This window comes from Macrobrachium rosenbergii, chromosome 12 (assembly GCF_040412425.1).
Source record: "Macrobrachium rosenbergii isolate ZJJX-2024 chromosome 12, ASM4041242v1, whole genome shotgun sequence".
Lineage (NCBI taxonomy): Eukaryota > Metazoa > Arthropoda > Malacostraca > Decapoda > Palaemonidae > Macrobrachium > Macrobrachium rosenbergii.
Genome location: NC_089752.1, coordinates 111533993 through 111546852, shown reverse-complemented (window position 1 = coordinate 111546852; position 12860 = coordinate 111533993). Strand labels below are relative to the sequence as shown.

Genomic DNA, 12860 nt, shown 5'->3' with positions numbered 1-12860 from the left:
TGAATGCTGGCATATAACTGTAATGAAGAGATGCATTTGTAGGAAAAAATAGAGCTCAGAAATGTTATTGTTACAGTATAAAGTATTTTAATTGGATCACTCATGGGGTTCACCTTAAGAATTTGTTCTTAAAAGAAAAGTAGAAAATTAGAGTAAGTAAAGTTAAATAAGTTAAACAGCTTGGTGGAAAGATAGCAAAGGGAATGATTGAAAACTAAAAGCCAGAAAGCAGTGCAGCAGTGACTGAAGAGACACTGAACAGTATCTAATACCAGATACAGTGCTCATCAAAGGGCTCACAGTGTGCGGTACCCTTTTAAGGTGATACCAAAGTTGAAGCATGTAGTGAAAGGATTGTATTAAACTTATGCCATCACCAATAACTGAAGTAGAACAGACACATCAAGATCAAGGCAAAATATTCAGTTAATGTACCAAAATCAAAGGTTACTACTTATCAAATGTAAATGAAAAGAGAGACAGTCACTTCATGAGTGATAATTGCTTTCTCAGTAAAGTATTCTAGTAGAACATGGAATAATTAAGACTTGAGGCTGCAATGTATGTGAATTATGATTCACTATCTAGAACTGGCTTAGTTGTAAATATCTTGGAATGGCCTCAACTTTCTGGGAAAAAGAATTCGGCCATTCCCAACACACTCAAGTGCATCTCAATGCTGCTGGATGTCAAAATATGTATACATTTTTTATTTTCTTTGTACGATGACATTTTACATAGGTGAAATCACAAGGGATGAAAACTTGATTTCATTTAAAGTCATTGGAATAAAGAATTTTATAAAAAAAAATTCACACAAAGGACCTTTGAAATGAGATTTAATGAAGAAAAATTACCAAGAGCTTCTAATGGCAATCATGAAAATGAAACATGAAAATTCCCCAAAACAACAAAAATATAATTTGAGCTTTAATTCAGACAATGAAGCAACCTTGATAAAAGATTTTTCTGAAGTTTGTTACATAGTAGAATTATTATTGTTTCACCACAAATCTAACCGTTTTGTTGTCATGAAATGGTCTCACTTGTTTCAGTCTTTCTTTAAAAGAAGAATGAGAGCAGTAGGTTGCCAGCAATATTGCATACATATGTAGTATATGTATGTATGTATCCCAGTCCAAGGCAGCTATGTATCAGTGTTAGTGTGTGTGCCAGGCTGTCAATTTTTGTCATGAAGTCCTGAGACATTTTTGCTGAATGTGACTCTTTCTTTTGATTGTTATCCCCCTTGTAATTTATTTGTGCTTTTCTTGCGCAGTGAGGTGATTAATGAAATCTTTGTTCTTTGCATGAGACATGAGAACCAGATTTGATAGTTTTCCCTCTTGCAGAGGGTAGTTTGCTAAAAAAATTATGCAAGTGCTGGTTTCTTTGTGCTAAAGAAGAGGAGCAACTAAGGCTGTTGTGCTTTGTTTAAATGATGGAATGTGTTGATAGTGATCACAAACTTGTCATTGCCACACTAAAGCTGAAGTTAAAGGCACCTTGTAAAAAAATTGATATAGAGTATCTAGGTTCAATAGAATAAAGTTTCTTGACAGTGAGCATCAAGAGGCTTTTGCAGTGGAATCTTGATATGGAATTGCAGTTCTAGAAACCATATCTGTGGAGGTGCCGATCATCATTGAGGACTGTATTAACATGAGGACTGCATAACAGATATCAAATGAGACCTGGGATACAATGAAGAACAGACAAGGCAAAAGGTACATTAACCAGAGCACAATGCGAGATGAAAGAGAATATCTGGAAAAATGGGCAGATGATGCTGGCAAAGCCATGTACAGTATTCAGGAAGCGGCATTAATGTTAGGGTAGTCATCAGATTTCTTAAATAATGCATAGGTGCAAAGTAAAAAAGAGGGAAATGCCTATTAAAACATTGGATGGAGCAATAATATAAGAAGAAATAAAGCAGTGAGCAGGAAATTCTCCTGAGGTGATGGATAAGAGATGTGAGGGGGATAATTTGATTAAAATATCAGAAACTGAAGATCTGAATGTGGCAATGAATGAATTCACGGTTTTGAAGTGGAAGCAGTGATAAAAATTTGGAGATGGAAAATGTCAGGTTATAGTGGAATCACTATAGAGACCGATAAAGAAATGACACTGTGTATACTAAGCCAAACAAAGCCTGCGACAACATGGAATATAATGCAGCCACCAAAGAAAGGTGACCTGACTGATTGTTCTAACTACTATGTAGATGCAGTGAATTTTCTGTCGATTGTGATGGAAATATGCAGTATGCTTATTCTCAATGCATTACTAGTATTTTGTTTACATCTTAGAGATGAATTAGTCTATGCATTAAAAGGGGGGGGGCAATATCTCTATGTCTGCTATTAGACAACAAATCCTTTACTTTATCAAGCAGGCTAATCCTGACTCAGTCCCAAGAGTTCATGATATTAGAGCTGTGGCCACCTCCATTAACTACTTTCATTACATGAATTTCACGGATCTTACCAAATACACTGGTTGGAAGTCACCCTTGGTTTTCAAACGTCACTATTTGAAAATAGAAGCTCTTAAATTCTCAGCAGTCGCGGCAGGGAACGTTGTCCCTCCCTCTGGTTCCCTTTCTGATTCCTAGTCAATTCTTCCTCCACTGCCTCAGTCATTTCAGTCAGGCGTGCCTTGACTTTCTCACCTGACTGTGTTATCAGATAGACCTTTGTCTAATTGACACATTTATGTTATAATGTTTTCAATTTTGTATAGTTATTTTGTTTAAGTATATTTTTATATTGTGATGTTAATTTTAAGCTCCCATCAGTTTCATTTGTACATTATTGTTATTATTGCCAGCAATTAAAAATTTTTGGTGGAAGTTTGGTCTTCTGCCTATTAAAACATTTTGTTATCTCTTGCAGTTTAAGAATGAATTTATTTCTCTTATTTTTCTCCTGAGGTGACATGGACCCGATCCAGAAAAGGGATTTTTGACAATTAAAAAATCTATTTCTGAGAGGGGATCTGATGTGGCAATGAATGACCCACCGGTGTTATGTGTCGTGTCCCCCATAGTAAACATCATTCTGGTGGGGTGATGCTTTCATGGAATGTGGAAGCGGTGATTTGTGACTGTAAAGAAATGGACATGGGTTTGTAACAAACAAACCTCTCTGTGGGACTTTTGACTTTGAGATCTCTAAGGATAAGGTTCCTGTGATTGTTTTATAGTTCACCCTTTTCCATACACGACTCCATCTAATGGAGCTCGCTCTGGGGTAGTAACTCCAGCATTTCATTTAGTTTTTCTGGTATCTAGCAACGGAATTACCTAGAAATAAAACTGAATGGACTTTTTCACCGGGTGACACGGTCCCCTCTCCAGAAATAGATTTTTCCTTTGTCAAAATCCCTTTATAATAAGCAAATACTAGACATAATTCAAGTTACTCCATTATTAAAATCTGTTCATTTAAATGTGCCATTAACGTACATAGAAAGCTTCCACAGGAGAGAATGCTGATTTTTAAAGCAAATTAACAGTTGAATGAAAAGAGGTAAATTATTGAAAAAATGGATTTTTGTTTCATATTTTGATTTATCTCTTTTATTGACTTTTTATGACATAAAATGATGTTCAGCAGATGTAGGCATGAGAAAGAAATTGATAAAATTCTTTAAAATGAATAAACTAGTATTTTCCCAGATCAATCTTTTTTGTTGACATATTGTGCAGCTGTGACTGGATTTCAAGTATCTGATGCTTTCCTAGATATTACAATAAGGTATTTGATAGCATATGAAGACTAATGTTCTAGAAAGTGCAGCAGTACAGTGGTATTCCCATTAAATATGCAAAGCGATAGAAATTTCCCATCAAAGTAAATGCAAAGGCAGTGCTGAGAAAGCTTTGTCAGATGAAATTTCAGTAAATAGTGGGGTCCTACAGGGTAATGTTATATCACTTTTCCTGTTTGCCCTACTGTTGGATTTTTTAATGAAAAAGATAGTTGGAGAGATGGCAGAGAAGGTTTAGATTGTCAAGTTTCTGTTGTTACCCCAGATTCAGATTATGCCGATTTTTTTGGTTTAACCAACAAAACTCCACAAGATTTACAAAACATGCTTTTAGAAGGTATACTATATCTAGAGAGATGGGACTCTTATCAACAGTAATCAAGACAGAGTATGCACATATGCACATAGGGATAAAGTAACGTTAATGGAAAAGGCTTAATGAGGTTTAATCTTCCAAATGTTAAGGAACAATGATATCTAGTACAGGTTCTCTGAAAATGAAACTTGGTGGAAGACTAAAAAAGGCAAATCAGACAGTAAGCAGGGTGAATAAGATTTGGAAAGGCTGAAATTATAATATGAAAGTAAGGTTATACATTAGTATGATCTGTATTGTTGCATGGACTTAAACTGTGGTCTGACAAGGAAATTAAATTATTTTGTTGATTTCAGAATTAAACTTTAAGAAGAGTGTAAGTAATCAGATAGCAGGATAAAGTGAGAAATATAGTACAGTACAGTTTAAGGTAAATTACCAAAGTTCCGTATGAAGATGAGATGATATGAAGATGGCTTAGACATGTCCTTCACACCATCATGAGAAGAATAATATGTGGTAGTGTCAGCTGGGCTCTTGTGGATACCAGAAGTGTTAGAAGATCCAGACTTCCTTGAATAGAAAACTATGAGGCAGGAGGCTGGTGATGAGTCGAGGTGGCATTTGAGGTGGTAGTGTTGATGACAACCTTTTACATGTGGTAAGTTTTGGTCGTTTTGATGTTTTGGGGGTAAGGTTGCTCACTAAGGCACAAGTTAGTACTAAGTTTTTTAAGGTAAAACTGTTGTACACTGCACCCTTTGGTTCTAGTTTTTATAAAGAATCTGGGCTCTTGTTAATTAAGGTACAGTAATACTGTACCCTTCGCTTGTTTTTTATAAAGAGCATGCTCTTTGTGTATTTGTGCTGACTCTTGTATTTTATACTTTATGTATTATAGTACAGTACTGGATACATATACAGTATTGCTCAGCGTAAAGATGTCTCATCAAAGGTGTGCACAGTTTGTGATAAGGCTTGCAATGCCTATGTGTCAAGCAGTGCAAGAGACCCCACATCAGTTGCGTACCAGTACAGTAATAGTAGAGATCAGATTTGTTCACCCGATCTCACCTGTTCACCCTCCTGAAGAATGTGACAGTAGTGAAGTCTGTATTACCAAAAAAAAAAAAAAAAAAGTTATACAGTATTGTACAGTCAGCTTACAAGGACAGCAGCTGATGTTGGTTATTATACATTCTTTGAGTCTATAACTTCAGTCTCTCACTCTTTCTCTGGAGAAGCATCAATGAGGTTGTCAATCTCTTGAGACAACCCAGTGTCACCCCTGCTCCTTCCAGGGTTGGGCTTTCACAAACTGCTGCTCCCTTTCCTGCTGTGGCTGTGTTGCAACACAGTGCCACTCTAGATCCTTCTGTTGCTGATTTTATTTATACAAGGGCAGTGGCACATAGAGAGAAATTTAGGCAGCATTTGATAAGTTATCTTCTGGAGCACCTGTGACACTTAATAATGGTGACACTTCCACCTTTCCCTCGGCTCCTGCTGAAGCTGTATGAGCTTCCATCATAATCAAAGAAGTGTCCATTATCGTCATATGAATGATATTTGGTTACAGTAAGGCAGAAGTTCATGGAATGGCTCCATGTCCCTCATCTGATAACCATTCTTGAATGAATTCAAGAATTTGTACTATGATGGTGACTGGAGCCATGACCAGAGCTGCTCCAACTTCCATGACTGGAGCCAGTAACTAGTCTCTCAGATGACAGGAGCTGCTTTAGCTGCCAGAAAAAAAAAAAGTATATCTTAGTTTAACCAGACCGCTGAGCTGGTTAACAGCTCTCCTAGGGCTGGCCCAAAGGATTAGATTTATTTTTACGTGGCTAAGAACCAACTGGTTACCTAGCAACGGGACCTACAGCTTATTGTGGCATCCGAACCACATTATGACGAGCTGTGACCTTAGTGTCACTCTAGCACCGTGAGCCAGGATCAGCACTATTTATAAAGTGAATTATAATTCAGTGGTTTCTCACAGTTTCAGCAAACTTCTGAAAAAATGGTTAAAGAGAATGACTTGGTTCACAAGTATTGGAAATTATGGTGTGGAGAGAGATTTTATAAAAGAAATAAGATCAAATTTTAAGTATGAAACAAATCGAAGAATTACTTTTGCCAAGTTGATATTAAGAAGACTGACTATTACTCAAATAATGGCAGAAACTTGTATTTGGTTTTGGTAGATAGAATGTTTAGTTCTTTAGCAGAAACATGATAATTATTGTGAAGTTGCAAAAGGGACTTTTTTCATAATTATTCAGGGTGTTGGCAAAAATATAAGCATGATGAGAAAACATCTGAAAGATGAGATTGTAACTAGGGTAGAAATATGTAAAAGTCTTAATATAGAAAACACTTGAAAATATTTCCAAAAAAAAGGTTGACTGTAAATGTAAGCATGAATAAGGGCAAGAGAGTAAAAAATACCAAGATAAATTTTTTGTTTTGAATGGAAGAGCTTGTCTGAAGTGGTTTGAAAATAGTATGGTTGGAATGAGAGAAGGAAAAGTAGCGTATTTGTATGGGGACTGGGGCAGTGAAGGATGGAAGCGAAGAACTGAAAAAAAGTTGTATTAAGGGAACCGAAGAAATCAAAACTAGCAGTCAGAATATCAAGAAAGCCTAAGTAGTGTAAGTGCAGGATGGAGACGAGTTTTGTAAGTGCTGGAGGTACATTTGCTTCTGGTAAGGTTAAGATTTGAAAGAATTAAAGCTGTGGAAGTCTGTTTGTATATTTTCAGGTTGTGAAAGGCAATGTTTTTCTCTGAAGACCCTTCTTTTAGGGGGACTATTATAAACATGAAGATATTCATCACAATATGGTACATCACTGTATGTGTATCTACACATTCAAAATAAATTTTTTCCAGCAGTGGCATTCTTCTAATTGGGTTCTCTCCAGAGGTGAAGCAAGACATTTGTCATTACCATATTCAACCCTTAACTGCTGAATCAAGAGTGAACTCACTGTGCAAAAAACTTCACAAACTTGACTCATCAGCATCTTATTGAACTCCCTTCACACACTGTGTTGTTCACTTCTGTTGCATTCACTCCCTTGCATTCTGGATATTAAGACCCTTCTTTTCCAACACCTCTGTCATTCCATATATCCAACACTGTAGGTCTTCCCCTCCATTCCTTCCAAAACTTCTGTATTATCCTCTTTTCACCCTCTTTTCACCCGCCTAACATCCTCATTTTCTCCACATGAGTAGACTATCTCAAAACACCTACGTTCTTTCCACTTGTGCCCCTTTTTATCTCTACGCCCTACCTCTGTGTTTCTCACCCTCTCAGTTTTTCATACTAAACATATTTTCCTTAATTTCCATTCAAATTCCATATTTTTGTTCCTGTAAAAGAAAGTTGGCCCACCTCGATGCACATTCTAGCTTTAGCTTCCAAGGACACTCCTCCCAATTGTTAAAATCTTTTGTATACATGTAGGTATCTTCCTTGATTTACCTGTTCTTTGACTGACTTTGTTAATCATAATTGTCTCCTGTTAAATATACTCCCAAAGACTTATATCACCATCCCTGTTGACAGTCAGTAATCCAGTAATCTTTATATTGGTTCTGTGTACCCTCGTAACCTTACTCATGTTTATATTCACTTTCATTTCCTCTTATTTACTCATTTTCAAATACTGTCACCAATCGGCAGTTTTTCTTCATTACCCACAGACATCTCTATCACATACAAATGTTAAATACTCCACATTCCACCCGTGGTCAGTTTTCGTCTCCAACAACTTTGCACCTGCAAACCTTCTTGGAGATATGACACTCCCAAGTCTCAGACCCACTGTCACACCAAACCAATCACTCCATGTACTTATTCTAAAAAAAACAGTTGCTCCTAGCAGATTACTTTCTACACTGTACATTCTTTTCTATCATCAGCTCTTTCATGGCCCGTATGTGCTACAAACAGCTTTTCCCCCGTATTCTGTCTTTTGATACAATTACTTTATAACAAACACTTCATTCACACATCCTTTACACACCCTTGTCTACATCCATATTGCTTTTCTGCAGTCAAGCCTTCTGTCTGGCTTGTCTTTCTCATTTTCTTAGTACCAGAATCCTTTGCTTTTACTCGAATGCATTGTTAAGCAAACTGCATACAAAGAAAAGGGGAAAAGTACATAGAAGAGAAGGATTTATAAAAAACCAAAAAGTATGCATAACCTCTTTTTATGAACAGCCACTGGCATTGTTGAATTTAAAGGCAGGACCAGTTACTGGACTGGAGCAATCACATAGACCAAAACTTAAGTTAATATTTTAAGTAGTGCAGTGTTCCAAATTCAAGCTAGAAATGGAAAATTTGTAGACATTATTAGATGTGTGTTTCCCAGTGTAAATTTAGTATAAAGAACACAACAAAGCTCCAAATAAATACTGTTCAGTAATTTCATGCCATCATAGTAATAGAAAGATCTCTGACTTCAGTGTTCCACCGAGCATGGTTTGGTGTCAGTCCTGAATTCTGTGATAACAGTAGATAGGAGAACATTAAAAAAAATCGGTAGGGAATTTTTCTGACTCAAATTTGGGGTATCTGTCACGATGGCGCACTGAGTTCATTATAGAATTTTATTGACGGGAAGAAAGAATTACTTGAGGACACCTTTCTTTTACCTTACTTCTCCGGTTATTAATCCATCAATTTAGTTTTGAAGTATTCAGAATAATTTGTGTTTTCGTACAAAACCAGTTTATGAAACATTAATGAAAACAGTCGGCAACAGAGTAGCAACAATGTCTAGAAAGTGGCATGTATGGAGTGTTGTTCATTTTATTTGGGCCAAACAAGCAAGGAGTTAAATTTTAGAACAAATCAACACGAATACAGTTAGAGCTTGCCAAAGGAATAATGCTATTTTCGTGCATCCGAGTGTAAAATCATCCAGGACTGATTGATTTAATATATTAAGATGTAGAATTTGGTCTGTAGAAGCCCTTTTGAATTGCATTTATATAGCTAACAGATGGAAATATTATCATCCTAAGTCCAAGTTTGTATGCCTCTGGTCCCATTCTGCCCCAGGTCTTTGAAGATATAAAAAAGGCTTAAGTCCAAGTCTATATTGTCTGTTCCCAGTTCCCATTCTGTTCCAGGTTCTTGAAGATATAAAACAGGAACTAGAGACTGTCATAAGTAACTTATATTGAAGTCCCTTGCTATTCCACAGTTCATCGGGTAATTGGATTACTCCAGGACAGTGGTTCATCATCTAAGGCCTAGCCTAAAACATTGTCATTGTTAGTTATGAAAAAGGTTATGCATACTTATTTGTTATATTTTGGCGAAACTAAGTTGCCCTGGTACAGTTCTCTTTTTGCCGTATGTAGTTAACGAGAATGCCTCAGATTGAATGCATTAAATTCTGTTGTTTCACACTTCTCTTCTGGGATATATATTTGACACAGGTTGTTTTAACAAATAATGCTTCAGTTGGCTTCTTAAGTACTGTAGTTAATCATGTACCTGGTAGGTAGGCAACTGTGGAAAGTTAAAGCCAAGGTGAAGAAGGACATGCGGCCAATAACCTCACCCAAGACTTGTTGAGAACTGCAAGGCTAATGACCCATTTAAAGGGAAAATTATTTACAATGTGTTGCATTTTGGTGAAAGTGTGATTGAGTGGCTGACCAGGTTGTTAGATTTGGTAGGATTATGGGAAGGTTTTGAAGAATAAGATGAGAGGAGTAATTGTTTTTTTTTTTTATAAATATATAAGTGATAGAGAAAACTGTAAGGGTATTAGGGCAAAAAAAATGTTATCATAGTAAGATTTTGATTGAGAAGCTAAGACAGATGACGGAAGGTTTGATAGGGAAAGAACAGTGTGGCTTTAAACAGGGGAGAAGTTTTGTGGACCAAGTGTTTATTATGTAGCAAGAGTGAACAAAAGGGAAAAAATTAATGTAGCATAAAAGGATCTAGAAAATTCTTATGGTTGAATTTATAGAGACAATTTCGTGGATGTTTAGGATGTATATATCATGTAGGGTAAATTGTTTAGAGCAATAAAATGGTTTTATAATGGAAGTGAAGCATGTGTTAGAGTTTGTAGGCTTGAGAGTGGCAGGTTTAATGTGAAAATGGGTCTGAGACAAGGTGGTGTAATGTCACCATAGCTGTTTAATATCCTTAAAGATGGAGTGATTTGAAAAGTAAAAAAAAAGGATAGCAGATGTTGGCGCAAAGCTGTGGAATAAGATGGGCCGTGAATGGAATGTGGAATGGCTGATTAGAGCTAGTGAAAAACTGCAGAGGTTAGTGAGAGCTTGAAGTGTTGGCAAGAGGGGAAAGCTGAGAGTAAAAGTGTGCAAGAATAAAGGGAACCAGGGAGATGGAACAATGAAAGTTCGTATGGATGGTGAGAAAATGCAAGCGGTAAATTCTTTTAAGTATTTTAGAGTAAAAATTTTGGATGATGAAAGGATGAGAAAAGAGGTGAGTCACAAAGTAGGCGAAGCTGGAAAGGCAGCAGGTTGTGTGTTGAAGTTTGGGAGGAAACTAGGAATGTCTGTGGAAGACGGGGTGGGAATATATAAAGGAATTGTTGAACCAATGGTTCTTGGTGGAAGTGAAGTGTGGTTGTAGAGTTCAAATGAAAGACAAAAGCTGGAAGATGTAGAGATGAATTATTTTTATAGTAGTTGTGGTATAAAAAGGATTGAAAGGGTGAGAGATGTGGAGTTACACAGAAAAGGGTCAAAGGGTTAGTGTAATTGAGAAGATGGACAAAAATGTTTCCAGAGGCTTGACCACATGAAAAGTGGAGGAGGTTAAGTTGGTGAAGAGAGAATACAGTTCAGAAGCGTTGAGAGGAAGATCCAGAAATGGATAGACAAATGGGGTTGAAGGAGGTTTTGGAAAGGAAGGGCCTCAGCATCCAGGAAAGCGAGAGTGTGTGTGTGTGTGTGTGTGTACGTGCGTGCGTGCATACAAGTTATAGAGGGAAATATTGCTGGTGAGCCTTCTATATAATTGTATGATGCAGCTAGTTTTCTGCAAATGGGGTTCATTCACAAATCAGTGTTTTTAATGTAAATATGGCAGTATTCTTAGTATTTAATTTGCAGCTCCCTTGTTTAGGAAAATGGCTTAATTTTGACATTATATATATATATATATATATAATATATATATATATATATATATATATATATATATATATATATATATATATATATATATATATATATATATATATATATATATATTATATTGTGTATTTATATTACATTGTATGTATGTATGTATATATTATATATGTATATATGTATAATAAATTATATATATATTTATATATATATATCATGATAAAATGTATATGTGGAGAAAGTGCCATACGAATGTATACCTGTATGTTCTTATGCATTAAGCACTTACATTATAAAAAATAAAGACCGCCAATAATTAACCTAAGAAATAATATTACGAATCAATAAAGACCGCCAATAATTAACCTAGGAAATAATATTACGAATGAAACATCAAACCGTGTTTTAACGTTCGACTACAGCTTCTTGCATCGTTGGTTCCGTTGCGAACTTTTATCGAGGCTCTGAAAAGGACGATTTCAGGTCAACTTTTCCGCGCGCCGCCGAGCGGGCGACAAGCTCCTCTCGCACTGTGACCTGACCTAGAGTCTAGGAGACCTAGATACACTTTCCGTAACCCACTCGTGCGCAGAAGTAGCGCAGGTAGGATCTCTAAAGAAAGCTAACCAAGGTTTCTCATGCGTTATGTAGGCGAGCCAGTCTTCCGTTTTTGCGTTGAAAGGGAAAGTTTGAGGCGACGGCCCACATCTGCTGGTGAAATTGTGACTTTATACGGGTCATGGGAAGAGTCTTGGGACGTTAGAATGACGGTGATGTGCTATAGCAGCAGCCAACGACTTTTAACAGCATTTGAAGATTCTTTTTTTCGTTAATTTGGTTTTACAGTTGGTTTTATCGTGGCGATGGAAAAAAACTGCCCTTTTGTAGTCTATGACTTTCAAGTTTTTGATGAATGGAAAATTTTGCCATATTTCCGCATAGTTTGGTTAACTTGGATTCTTTTGCCCATAAGGAGTACTTCATTTACATTTTATCGGGGAATATAATGCGGGTCAAAGTCGAATATGCATCCGTAGACAGTCACTTTCCCCACCGGTCTTACAATTACCGTTAGACGCCCCCCCCCCTTCCACACCTCTTCCACCTTCGACCTTAGCACTTTCAGTTGCTAGGTTACAAGGATACACTCCGTATGAATTGCGGTACCTTACGTTGGGCGTAGTCAACTTTCCCAGCCACTTGGGGTCGGTTAGCCCACTAACCCAGACCAAGCCTCACTCCTGCTCTACTTGCTCACTTCTGTTAGCTGTTACCGTTTAGGGGTCACCGCTGACCTAGAAGAGGTCACGCAGTAGACGATGTAGCACAGCGAGCAACGGGTGCTTACGGCCTTAACCGCTATGGACCCTCCTTAACGCTCTTTGGAATTGGGGCGGGGATTTCGGGGTACAGGTTACTCGTACGGTGTATGTTTGTATGGACGTACGTTTGTATATTTGTGTATATATATATATATATATATATATATATATATATATATATATATATATATATATATATATATATTATATATTATTTATAATACTGTATAATATATAATAATGTATATTTATATAATGTATATATGTATTATATATTTTTGATGTGTATTTCTACCA

At 36.6% G+C, this 12860-nt stretch overlaps 1 protein-coding gene across 2 annotated transcripts in view; it reads left to right on the top strand.

Annotated features, from left to right (window-relative positions):
- The window catches only part of LOC136843875 (palmitoyl-protein thioesterase ABHD10, mitochondrial-like), a 61050-nt gene that overhangs the window by 29327 nt on the left and 18863 nt on the right, over positions 1–12860 (top strand). The window contains exon 6 of one of the 2 annotated variants that reach the window (XM_067112745.1): positions 4450–4749. The exons of the other annotated variant lie outside the window; for it this stretch is intronic. Coding sequence (XP_066968846.1) covers positions 4450–4455 — 6 coding nt within the window. The 3' untranslated portion in view covers positions 4456–4749. Of the gene's footprint in view, positions 1–4449; positions 4750–12860 lie in introns of those variants that run through there. 2 annotated transcript variants of the gene reach the window in all.